Below are 13242 nucleotides of genomic sequence, written 5' to 3' on the forward strand. Positions count from 1 at the left end.
CGAGAAGATATGCTTCATCAAAAGGATTTCTTCACTTTCCTCTCTTCTGGGAATTCATTTTTATATACTGAAAATGTCAATTCAAATCTCTTGATAGAGCTTTATAAATTATTTCTTGCGCCACGGAGAAACCGTTTTCCATTGCAGAGAACGAATCATTCTTCTTATAATTGTTCGCTACGAGTTTGTTTTCCCAGTGAGGAATCATGCGCCTTTGTGATAAAGCACTCGAAAAATTTCCACCAGCAATTCGATTACTTCCACAGAATGATAAAATATGTTCTTGTTCCTCGTAAATCGTCTTACATCGTAAATCTAATCTACGTAGATCTATCGCACAGATCCTCGAGGGGTAATATTTTTCTATGAAAATTCTAGAGAATCATTTTCACCTCAAGTCATTATTACGCCGAATAGGTATCGCTGCGCACAAAGAATAATTGTTTAACCATCAAAAAAATTGAAAAATTATCAATCAGTCTTTCTGGTATAAACTGCCTTTTTACAATTCTAAATCTGTACCTGATCTGGACCGACTGGAATCATGCCGTGCGAAGGTTAGTGAACTGCATCAAATAGATCATCCCTATGATATATATCATCTCTGTGAAACAGGTATTCTGCAACGGCAGACACGATCAATTCGGATTACAGACAGGTAAACCAGTAACGAGCCGTTCCCTCTTCTGCGTCGACGATGAAATAATACGGTCGGTATCATTACGCGCGCATTTATTTCCAGTGTCCCGGGCACGTCCAATCCTGGATCGTGATCCATGCGAATGGATCCATTATCTCAACAGCGTGACAAGGCTGTGGGCAGTCTGCTAATGCGGCAAGGGACGGACGTGACGTAATCTGAGGTCACCCACGCACGGCTGCTCCGATGCAGTCTCGTCGAGCAGTTTCGGCACACGAATCGCATCGAGAATCGATGATCTCGTTGCTCTGCGGGAAAAGCATTTCGCCATCGTGACATTTTGCAGCTCATTTTGATCGCAAAAAACTTTCGCAGAAAATAAAGAATATTTTTGAAAAATTTATTTTACACAAGTCACGTAATCGAGGGACATTTTTAATGCGAAAAATACAAATATCACAGTTCGGTACATTTACAGACGAAACAAATATGTGCACTCTCTATTTCAGAATTTTTAATATATTTCTGTATTATTCTGTATTTTAAGAATAATTTTTTATAAATGAAACATTTTACCTGTAAAGAAAATTACAAAAAGTCGTTTACTTCCTTCTTATTATTCTTGATAACTTTTTTACTAATACATCTTTTTAAATATATGTTTACAGAAAAAAGGTCTTAATTCCACGAATGCAGAATTTACTATGGTAAACAAGTCGTAACCGGAAACTAACGTCTTAGCTAAAAGAGCCTCATAAATGACAATTACGCGACGTAGGCGTATAAATAAAAGAGTTCAAGGGACTTCTTTGACATCGTAAGAGCTTACGTACTTTCTCGCATCCTTCTCATATTTAAGCACTTTCTATCATGATCCGAATATTTTATATATATTTTATATATAACAATTAAAATTGAAAAAGTCTCCAAAGATTAAACCAGTAAAGGAAAGATAATGCCAATGAGAGCCAACTCGGTTATATTTGTGTTATACTTGTGTAATCTAAATATAATATATTGTATATGTCAATCACCAATTACAGACGTTTCAACCATAGGATTAAATCCTCCTCAGTGTATAACAAATATTGGAGTCAAGTTAATACGTTGTAAAAAAGATAGGCAGATATAATTATTAAATCATCGTTAGATTGTTATATAAAATTAAAAACTTCATTGTCGTCTGTCGTATTTAGCTGGATACTCAAACCATAATTCCGTAATTTAACTAAAATCGAGTTAATATTTGAAATTTTTGAAATGGTTTGCATATGCTCGATGAGTTAAAATTAATTAAATCAGTTAAAAAACTTACATTGTACTTAGCATAACGATGGTCCGTTATAACGCGATGTAATTATGTCTTGAGAGCGTGTGACCCTATGTACATAGGGTTTAATGTACATCAAGTTCCTTTATAAAAGTACAAAGGGATGAATTACCTTCACTATTACATTCTGTGGTCTACAAAATTAATTACCAAAATTGCGATGCATCTTATGCAATAAATGAAACGGTTATTAAAAACGAACATTAATGAACATCGTAATTACCATACAACACTCAGTAATCACAGAGCATAGAATTGAGTACAATCACGATTTCGAACAATATCAAAATTTTAGACGAAGAACAAGTATTCAATAAAAGATTAATTTCTGAAGTTATTCATATCGAAAAACAAAAAAATGGATTTAATTTACAAAACGATACGGAATTGTTGGATCCGTTATACCATGATTTAGTTAAGAGAAAATGATGTTTCCTTGTTTTATAAGTTAAAGATTTGTGTATTTTTATGTTAGTATTTATTCTTATCCTATCTAACATTTTATACATATAAACACTGCGAATACGAAAACACGCTCTCAAGATATAGATAATCACATCGCGTTGTAACAGATCGTTTACTGAGTGCAATGTAAGTTTTTTAACTGATTTAATTAATTTTAACTCATCTATGCAAATCATTTAAAAAATTTCAAATATTAATTCGATTTTAGTTAAATTACGGAATTCTGATTTGAGTATCCAGCTAAATACGACAGACGATAATAAAGTTTGTAATTTTAGACAACAGCCTAACGATGATTCAATGATTGTATCCGCTCTTTTTTTACAATGTATTAACTTGACTCCGATATTTGTTACTTATACACTGAGGAGGACCTAATCCTATAATCGAAATGTCTGTAATTGATTATTGACATTGGTATATTATATTTAGATTACACAAGTATAACTGTGTCGGCTCTCATTGGCATTATCTTTCCTTTATTGATTATATATATATATATATTCTTCATATTATTATTTATTAAAATGAAGTCAATAATATGTTTCAAGGTAAGAGTATCTATACTCATTATCTCATAAATAAATTATAACACTATTTTTCAATCTAAAACCTGACCTGTGTAAATCAGCCATCGCAAACATCGTCGTTTAAAGAGATCAAGGATTCGTATATTCAACCGGGTGTAGTGAACTTTTAATCTCTACTTGCTGCCCCACACCGGGCTCAATCCTCTCGAATCAGCTTTGACCAAGAAAGAACAGCGATGAAAGAGCATGAGTCGGCGACCGAAGATAAATTGAATGCAGTTTAATTCTTCCGTTCCCGTTGTAAGAATGAACCCTTTTCTCATGCTTGAACAACAACACCAAGGATTATACATCAAAAATGTACTCTGGCGAACAAATCGAAATGTCACTTGATCATATCCCTCACGTTTACAACCGCATTGTGTGCTAAATAATTCATTTATTCTGGTATTTCAACATGACATAAAGACACTTATTTATTACAAGTAAAAATTGCTTACTGTGTTTTATCACTATTTTTTATCATAAATAAAACACTGGGATTCCTGTAAGAATTGTACATACCATTATACGTTTGCTTTTCGGTTCTTTAGAATACAAACTACAATAAAAACTAAAATTAGAACGTAAATACTGATTCGACATCGGACAACACGCTCGTTTGAGGAAGTACCAGAGCAGGGGCACGGCACAATTGTGCTCTGTAATTCACTATTTCAAATGTTTTTTTTCTTCTTTTGTAGGACTAAATTAATCACGTATGATATATAGGTCACGTTTTGTGCAATGCCGTTCATTCGTATCGCCACGGGTGTGTCGAAGTTCGCCTGCATGCGACGCAAACCAGAGCATACGCACCGTAAACGTAGAATCGCGATGATCTCTCATCTCCCTCCCGCATCGTCATCGTCATCGGTCCATCCACCCTCGCAGCCCCCTCCCGGTGCTCGTTACTCCTGGCTCTTCGTATCCGCTCGGATTGAACGGGTACAGTGCGATTACTGTATCTAGTGTTGCCTCCGGAGCAAGTGTTGTCTACGGTGAGCCAGCCTTGTCTCGTGTCAAATTGAAACGTCGTTCGACACGCCGCAGGATATTTGCGAACGCGTTCTTCAATGTCAATGAACTCGCCGGTATCCTGGATGAAGACGTAAACCAGGGCATCGGGGATAATCGAGCCGAGCTGCTTAAACAGTAGAACCAACGTTCACCAAAGGGAACTCCTGAATGCCGCGTTAAAGAATTCAAATAGGCATTTTAGGAAAGCGCGTAGAAAATTCGGTGGGAAGATTCAAGCTGTCACGGTCGATTTGGGAAACGGAGGAAAGGATGATTGAAACGTATATTTGTGGCGTGAGAGTGACGCGTGCCGATTGAAATCGAAGGTGGCGGCTGATGAATGTAAGTGATGATAGCTGTGCCGGTATCGTTGTCACCGAGTGTGTGTGACCCATCGCCAACGCGTTCTCACGTCCGTTGACGCAATATAAATAAATAAAGTGAAAAACGTGAGACAAGATCGGAGCACAAGAAGCCGCAATGAGTCGCGCCGCGAAGTTCTACAAGCTGTTGGCAGTCTTACTCTGCTGTGAAGGTAAACAATTTTGTGGAGAGCCATAAGTTTATCGCATATTTTCAAGAGATTTCATTTCTTTCACTTAAAACGTATAACGAGCAAAAATACGAGGAAAGACAATTTTAATTTTGTGTACCGACATTGCTGTACGAGACGTGAACTGAGAGTTTTAAGCTGTAACGACAGACAGCACAATTCGTTGATTGGCATTTAATACGAGGCAAAGGCAGGTCAATTCGAGACTGTGCGGCCGAGAGATTAACTACTGAAAAAAAACTTTATTTACTCGAGTAGTTACAATCGGTCGCCGTCAACCCTGTTTATACACGAGGGGGGGGGGGGAATAGATAACAACAACGTATCATTTTGTTAACGCGCTCGATCGTCACGCATAATCCGGCGGAAAATTACGCAATCTCTCCGGAAATTAGTCCCAATGTGTAATATCACTTTACACGCGACGTCTTCTCACAGGCATTTATCTACAATGTTACGCCGCTGGAATGCGTAGATCAACAAAAATCAGTCCCGATTTTTCGATATGTAATTTCATATCGCTTGTTCTTTCAGCCTGCTGCTGGAGCTTGATGCTGGAGGAGGACAAAGAACCGAATTATTATACTGCCGGTGTAGGAGAGTACGCGGTGTTTAATTGCGATCTTGACTTCCCGCACGAGACGCCGATTCCATATATTCTTCAATGGAATCGCGATGTAAGTATAATCAGAAACTCGTAACCTTTATACAATAGATAATAGCTATGCGAATTCAGCAGAAATATTTTAATCATAAAATTCTTGTTTTCTTGCCTTTCTTTTATTTTATTTATGTTACCGACGTAACGTCAATAATTATCAAGTTTACAAATTGCTACAGTATAATCCAAGAGAAACTATACAAATTCATAATATAAGTGTCACTGAAAACTGTAATAATGGACAATAATACACGTTGCATGATCGAAATTATGTTCAACGCGTGCCTTGGATTTTACCTTGGACCAAATGTGCACGTATTTATTATGCAAGTATTTATAATATTAAGTAACAGTAAAAGTGTATGTAGACACGTAACATTCAATGTGATTTCTGATGCGCGAACTTTAGGAAAACAGATTTTATCCGAGAATGTAAAAAGATGAAAAAAAATGCAATTTTTTAAAAGAGATTGTATAAAAAAATGTAGCGGCTCTTCTTAAAAAGGAAAACTTATAAATAAGTCTTTTTGAAAAGGAAACTTATTTCGTATAGAAATCGAGGCGACGCGTTCCACTTTAACAATGTACGTATATAATGAGATACCGCACGTAATAATGGTAACACGACGACGTACGATTGACTGATTGACGATTAAAGAGCGTTAAAGCAAGTTGTTAGTCGGCTAATTCGCATACGGACGTGCCTGCGCGTACTTCGTCGTCTTCCGGCAGAGACTCAGAAGAAAAATATTCAAGGTAGGGTGGATTATTCGATTTCTTCAAAAATATATCCGATATTCCATCTACATGACAATCTATCTGGATATGGATTTCTACATCTTCTCGATTTCAAAGAGACATATAATATGCGAGAGATGATATCAAGCATCGTGATATATATATATATAAAGAGATCGTAAGATAACTTCGCATATTAGAGTTAAAAGAATAACTTCGGCCAACTAAAAGAGAGTAGCGATAGGCGTTTAACGATTTATACAATATCGAAGAAATCCTTCAAGAGAAGAGATATCGACACTGCTAATACGATAGTAAAGTGATAAAGAGAATAAATTTGTCCAAATGCGAGATATGCTCGCGGATGTCGCCATTCGACGTGGCTGTATGACGGAAACAAATTGCACGTGGCTATCGCAGAATCAAATGAAACTCAACTCTGATTGGACCCTGATGCGTATGCAAAACAGGTGCTCCTTCCCTCTTCGTCTGTTAGTCGTGGTAATTGGAGTACGGGACGCAAGGCTGCATTATATTTAGTCACGTTCAGTCTGCGACATGAGGGGACCTACCAGTGGGTCACTGTTAATGCATTGTCAGATGATTAGAAGCGATTAACGCCATTCCCGCCCCCGTAGACGAGACGTATCCTCCTTTCGAGGATTTTCGTCCCGTCGTAAATGAATGTGGGTGTTACTGACCGACGGACTAATTAAGATGTCGTGAGAGATACAACGTGTCCTCGGTTATTTCTCCGTGCTTGTTCATTAGTGCGCAACCTTGCGTAAATAAAACCCGAATTTAATATTAAAGCTCTTCGTTGAATCGCGTGAGTCTTTCATTCCGCGAAAGGATGACCCAATTAACATCGCCTGCAGCCACTATCACGTTACGCGATGTAATTTTCTCAAGACGTAGGTTCGCCTACGTCCGCCGTATGTAAAAATCAGTCCCTCAGACAGTCGGATATTCTTTAAGCACGAAGTAATGTTGTTTCCTAATGTTCACGTCGTTTCAACGAGTGTTCGTGTAATTTACGAAAATATGAATTTTATAGCGTTTTCGATCGTAATAGGTTGGAACCAGTCTGGGATTAAATTAATGACGTCACACATATGCTCTACCACAGCATGCAAGCATTAATCCAATCCAGATAGATTTCAAAACCCGCTATGGTTGAAAACGTTATCAGTATTGAAAACAGATTTAAATATAATTCATTGATTCGAACTTTTTCAGACCGGTACAGTGTTCTCTTGGTATGATGGACACGTCACGGTGGACCACAGATACAAGGGCCGCATACATTTGTTGGACGATGCCGGTCATCGCGGGTATGGCCAGGGTAGTATAAACCTTACGAATATTCGTGAGAGCGACCAAGGCTGGTACGAGTGCAGGGTAATCTTCCCGAACCGAACGCCGAATTCGAGAAACAATGGCACGTGGTTTCACCTCGCCATTGACGGTAAGCTGATCTCTTACAATTCTTCATATTTGCATGTAGTTAAAGATCGCAGAAAAAAATAAAACAACAAAAAATAAAACAGCAGAAATTAATGATGCGTTTGTCGATTATCTTAATTATCTTAATTAACAGAATTTTAACTAATTGACATAATTTCCCCTGGAGTATAAGATGCAATTGTTAGCATGCATAATAGGTATGAATAATTGATATCATTAAAGTAATATCTCACGGAAAAAAAAACTGAAAACTTCACTGATTCAGCAAATCTACAGTCGTAATATATACAGACAATCAATTTTCTATGTTAAGTTAATTTTTTATGTCAAAGTAACAAAATTGACAGCTGAATAACATTAGCGATTTGTTGAACCAAATCTTCTTAGTTACAGATATCGAATTCGCGCAGTCAATTATAGATTTGCTGTACCACTCAATTAATTTTTTTTCCGTGCTCTATCAAGAATGCAATAAAATGGAATGTTTTAACAGACTTTGACAGCGACTAACTGAACTTGAATATTAAACTAGGTCAGCCCGATGTACAAGTTAATCAAGCTCACAGCTGTGAAATTCGCGCTCTAATTTTTTGGCAAGTAGGATGTGAGTCTTCAAATTTAATCGTTCATTTAAGCATCTCCGACGTTTATGACTCTAAAGGCAGGGAGCCTATTTCGAAAGGATTACTTGTTTCTTCTTTCTCACTTGACTTCGTGGTTTTTTGCACGTGACAATATATATTCAAATAAAATAATTCTTTGAATTATTTTTATTATAATTATTATAATAATTAATAAAAAATAATGTAGGTTAAATTATTTAAGAAAATTTTGATAAAAGATTTAAATTGGAATTAAAGAAAAATTATACATATCATGTATCCAAACTTAAATCTGTTGATTATATCAATCAAAGGAATTGTATTCATTAACTCTGATGGAATTCTGTTTTACTTTTTCGAACTCTATTACTTGATATAAAAGAAGATTGATAATAAAATATTCAAATAACAACTCTCAATTATCGTGGAAATCAGCTATTCTTGCTCAAGTAAATTCAAGATTATATCATAAACCAAACATTATGCAATTTCTATAAATATCGCCTCGAGACGAATTTATACATTTAATTTACACTGAATACAAAAATGTCATGTGTATATATTGAGCTTATGCGGTAACAATATATCATTAACATACAGATGCTAATAAATTTGCCTTAAGGAATATAAATGACTAATTGGTTGCCTCGCGCCATAATATCGCTAATACAAAAATTAATTTTTAAAAATATACTATAACCCGCTGCCGCTTACTAACCTGAATCTGGGCAGACTCGTTAAATCGTTTAACCTAGGTGTGTCGCCGTTTCCGACAACTGTTGCAGGTGAGACTCTACTTGCGATACCACCTGTCAATAAAACTGCCATGGAAGGCGACACGATCATGTTCGAATGTGTCGCGAAGGGAGAAGGTACAATCGTAAATTGGTTTCGTGAAGGAGTACTGATCCCGGAAATACAGGTTATTCAGTCACTGTTTTCATAATACATTATTTGTTGAAAAACTTTTAAAGTGTATCTACAAAATTTATTATCACAACAGGATCTCAGAAGAAGAGCTTCTATTGATACTAATGGAACATTGATTATAAAATCAGCTGCCATGGGCGACTTTGGGGAATATACCTGCATGGTGACTGGAGAAACTGGAGATCAGCAAAGCGCATCGGCCTTTCTCAATGTACAATGTAAGCACAGCGACGTATCTGCCATACAATATTGTTAAATTTTCATTTCTAATCAATTAATAATCAATCTTATTTAGATAAGGCGAAGGTGATCTATGCACCGCGAGAAGTCTACCTTCCCTATGGAAAACCAGCCCTCTTGGACTGCCACTTCAGAGCGAATCCACCCCTAACGAATCTCCGTTGGGAGAAAGATGGATTTCTCTTTGATCCTTACAACGTGCAAGGTGTCTTCTATAGGAGGAACGGATCTCTCTATTTTAGCAAAGTGGATGAGACGCACTCGGGAAGTTACAGTTGCACCCCTTACAATGAACTAGGCACCGAAGGGCCCAGCCCCTTAATTACTGTGGTAAACATTCATCATCGTTCCTTGACGTAGGAAGCGATATAAAAAAAGAAAACAGAGATCGATTCACGTTAACCAATCCGCGACAAGTATTAATTGCTCTTTCATTCTTAAATTGTAAATCACACAATTTTTAGAACAAAATAGACACTTTCTTTTGATAAAGCACGCTATTTGTTTATGTGATTTACAAAAATACAAAAATCGATTAGCAGTACAATTATTACGAATTGATCAATGTTTTCAAAATCAAACTTGATAGCTCGAAATATTCAAATTTTGTTATTACAGATAGTTCAAAGGCCACCAATGTTTACGGTAACACCGCAACATCTATACATGCGAAAGCTGGGCGAGACGTTAGAAATTCCTTGCGATGCCAGAGATGGAGACGACTCACATCGACCAACCATCATGTGGTATAAAGTACCGTGTCTCCTGATGTTCTATGTATCAATCAATTAATCATATAATAAATTTAATTAATTAGTAATTAAATGAACTCTTTTCGACGAAAGGATGGAACGCCTTTATCGCTTGAAAGAACCGTCGTAATAGGCGGTAATCTGACAATAGAAAGAATTCAAGAACATGATCGAGGATTATATCAATGTGCAGCTAGCAACGAGGCAGCGACGGTTGTCGCGGATACTGAATTAATGGTGCTAAATGTACCACCTAGAGCGCCATATAATTTGAGCGCTAATAGTAGCAAGAACGCCGTCACTTTGACATGGGTACCTGGTTATGTCAGACCCAAAATGGAATATTCAGTATGGTAATGTATCTTACAAATATAATTAAACACAAAAAAGAGGGAGGAATGTTATTTCCGATTAAAGCAGATTTTGGTGTTTAGTAATATTCATATGTAAACATACAATGCAATTGTCGGTTCTACAGACTGTATGTCGATTCAATGTACAGTCTGTAGAACGAATCAGTGTTAATTTATATTTGTCCAATAATGTTGACTAGCATCCTAAAAACCTGTAAAAAACTTATTACGAAAAATGTTACCTCGGTCGGGATTCCAATCCAGCTCTTGTATTATGTAACTCATTATGATAATATAACGATATTATCATATCGTTATATTATCGTTGCGCAGATTTTGTATATGGTAAAAAACTGCGCAACAAAATGTAACGATATCGTTACTATCATAATGAGTTACAGAATACATGGGCAGTAGGCCTATTCTGTAACTTGTAATAACAGTTCGGTACCATTATACTGTCGTTATACAGCTTTTTCGTTATATAAAATACCTGCGCGACATTTCTAGCTAATAAAATTGCCAATAAAAAGTTATAGAATAGACCTCCCGAATTCCAGGCGTCCCTCAATTCGACCATTAAAGCATGTTAGTTATTAACAAATTTCTTAAATGCTAATCAGGATTATTATTAAATCGACAAACAATTAATTTAATTGGGTGAGATTATTATATATTTCAGTTCATGTGATTATGTTTCAAGTTCGACAAATCGATTCGGCCACAGTCTATAAAGTGTGCCTTCCAACAAGCGGTATAAGTGACACGGTGTGACACAATGAATCATTACATCCGTTGTTTATCAACGTTAAACAAAGATGACATGATCACTGTGTCATACTGTGTCACTTGTTGGAAGGCACACAATATTAATAATTGTATTTATATATGAATAGTACTAAGTAGCAAGACGTAGGTATTTTAACCAAAAATGGCATTTTTCTCTCTCATTTGTATTTAAATTACTTGATCAATTTCAATGACTATTATAATTAATTATTTATAACACTATAATAGCAGCGAAGCCCCTTTTCACAAGTAATTTCAAACTTGCTTTTTTTTACGTAGGTACAGACCCACGGATACGTCAGAATGGAGAACCATGAAAATTCTTTCGAGAAAAATTACAGAAGCAACGGTCAATAATCTCAACTCAGGACGAGAATATGAGTTCATGATATTGAGCCAGGATAAACATGGCGATGGAATGTTTAGCAAGGCACTTCGAATATTCACTCAGCCGAGTAAAATTAATTGTCATCTCGATTACGTTTAAGCACGATACGTGAAATAAACAAATTTCTATTTCTAGGTTCCATCGATGAGAACTCGGCGTCGGAATATCGCAGCCAGCAAGGTAAAAGAAACTTAATGATAGGGTTTACGTATCTACAGGGTGTTCCAGGTCTATGGGATCACCTCTCGTAAGTAGGTGAAGCGGATTAAACTGAATCAAAAAGTTACTATTTTGCAATTTTCGCACCGGTTAACGAAATATTAATTTCCAAAGATCGTTGAATAAGTGCGTACCCGCACTTGCAGAAATTAATTATCTCGTTAACTATTGCGAAAATTGCAAAATAATAAGAACTTTTCGGTTCAATTTAACCCACTCTATTCACAAAAGATAATCCCGTAGAGGCACCCTGTATATGTAAAGTATATGAGATTTCTTTTGATGGTCTCATGTATCTCGAGTATGATTTGATAATTCAATCGAATGTTTCAAGGCTGTGACACGATTGTGTTGCAGACAATGAGATCATGGGGCCGCCGCGCAACGTGAGAGTTCAAGCAACGGTTGAGGGTTACTTGGTCACTTGGGAACCACCCGATCTAGGCAAGAATCTAGTTAGACTTTACACTGTGAGATGGTATAGAGGACCATCTGAACATTTATACGGCAGAGCAGAAACGACAGACACTTATTATCTAGGTGAATGACTCTTCTTGCGTAAAAATTATCAATTACACTTAAGTTAATAATGACAATTGACATTTATGAGTGCATTCAGTACTACAATCGCTCACCGAGCGGCTAAGTAACAGTCAAGTGTGATTGATTCTTATTTCTAAATTCAATCAATCACATTAAATTTAGCTTAATGAGCGGTGATAGTACTGAATATACCCTATGATTGATATTTCAGTGAAAACTTTGGAGGAAGAAAGTTTTTATACTTTCGAAGTGGCAGCGATGTCACTTACGGACGATTTTGCAACCAGCGAACGAGTCAGTCTGGAAGTACCCGCTTATCGTCGCAACAGAGCAATTTCTATGGGAATCGTCGCTGGTATAGGTTTTTTAGCAGCCGCTCTGGCCGCCGTATGGTGGGCAAGGAAACGATTCTGTCAACCAACTAACGAAAAATAGCCGAGCAAAGCACATGGAAAGCACTCGTGTACTCACAAAAAAGATAGTCATACGATTTTATAATCGATTATAAATATTTATGTCGCTCACGAATGATGTCAGATAGAAAAAAATAGCGACGTGTGATTTCTAAAAAAAAAAAGACGAATTTTAAAAATAATGAAAAACTGTTTTTAAATGATAGTGGAACTAATAGTGGAACTGGCGATTTTATCATCAAAGATTGATGATAATATCCATACTCAATATTCAAATAAAAATACATAAAACGAGAAACATAGAATCTTATTATATATACAGTAAGATAAAAAATACAGATGTTCTTGAATCATCCGTTCCAACAGCCAATGCCATTTTATTTGCCGAGCTCCGCGTTACTACTGAGTGTTCTTGCATTGCTAATTATCTCATACTTTGTGTGTCGTTTAACAGCTTTATTAAGTAATTGCACGTTATAAATGGCTAGATTTCATACGCGAACTGCAGGTCGTCGACCGTCGAATATGAGAGTTAAGAAAAATCGCGTATGCTTATTTTATATATATATA

At 36.4% G+C, this 13242-nt stretch overlaps 1 protein-coding gene across 2 annotated transcripts; it reads left to right on the forward strand.

The window, feature by feature from the left end:
* The first annotated feature begins 3716 nt into the window (after nt 1-3716).
* Nucleotides 3717-12813, forward strand: LOC108756684 (protein borderless). 2 transcript variants are annotated; one of them, XM_018500679.1, is made up of 12 exons: nt 3717-4559; nt 5112-5254; nt 7216-7444; nt 8801-8967; nt 9049-9193; nt 9271-9545; nt 9834-9968; nt 10061-10320; nt 11389-11564; nt 11633-11677; nt 12074-12256; nt 12471-12813. In XM_018500679.1, exons 1-12 carry the CDS (start codon nt 4505-4507, stop codon nt 12692-12694), a joined length of 2037 nt encoding a protein of 678 aa, XP_018356181.1. In that variant the 5' UTR covers nt 3717-4504; the 3' UTR covers nt 12695-12813. The 2 variants fall into 2 exon arrangements, with proteins under 2 accessions (XP_018356181.1, XP_018356182.1); XM_018500680.1 differs by having other exon boundaries at nt 8831-8967.
* Nucleotides 12814-13242: the final 429 nt, after the last annotated feature.

Source organism: Trachymyrmex septentrionalis, unplaced genomic scaffold, assembly GCF_001594115.1.
Source record: "Trachymyrmex septentrionalis isolate Tsep2-gDNA-1 unplaced genomic scaffold, Tsep1.0 scaffold13, whole genome shotgun sequence".
Classification (NCBI taxonomy): Eukaryota; Metazoa; Arthropoda; class Insecta; order Hymenoptera; family Formicidae; genus Trachymyrmex; species Trachymyrmex septentrionalis.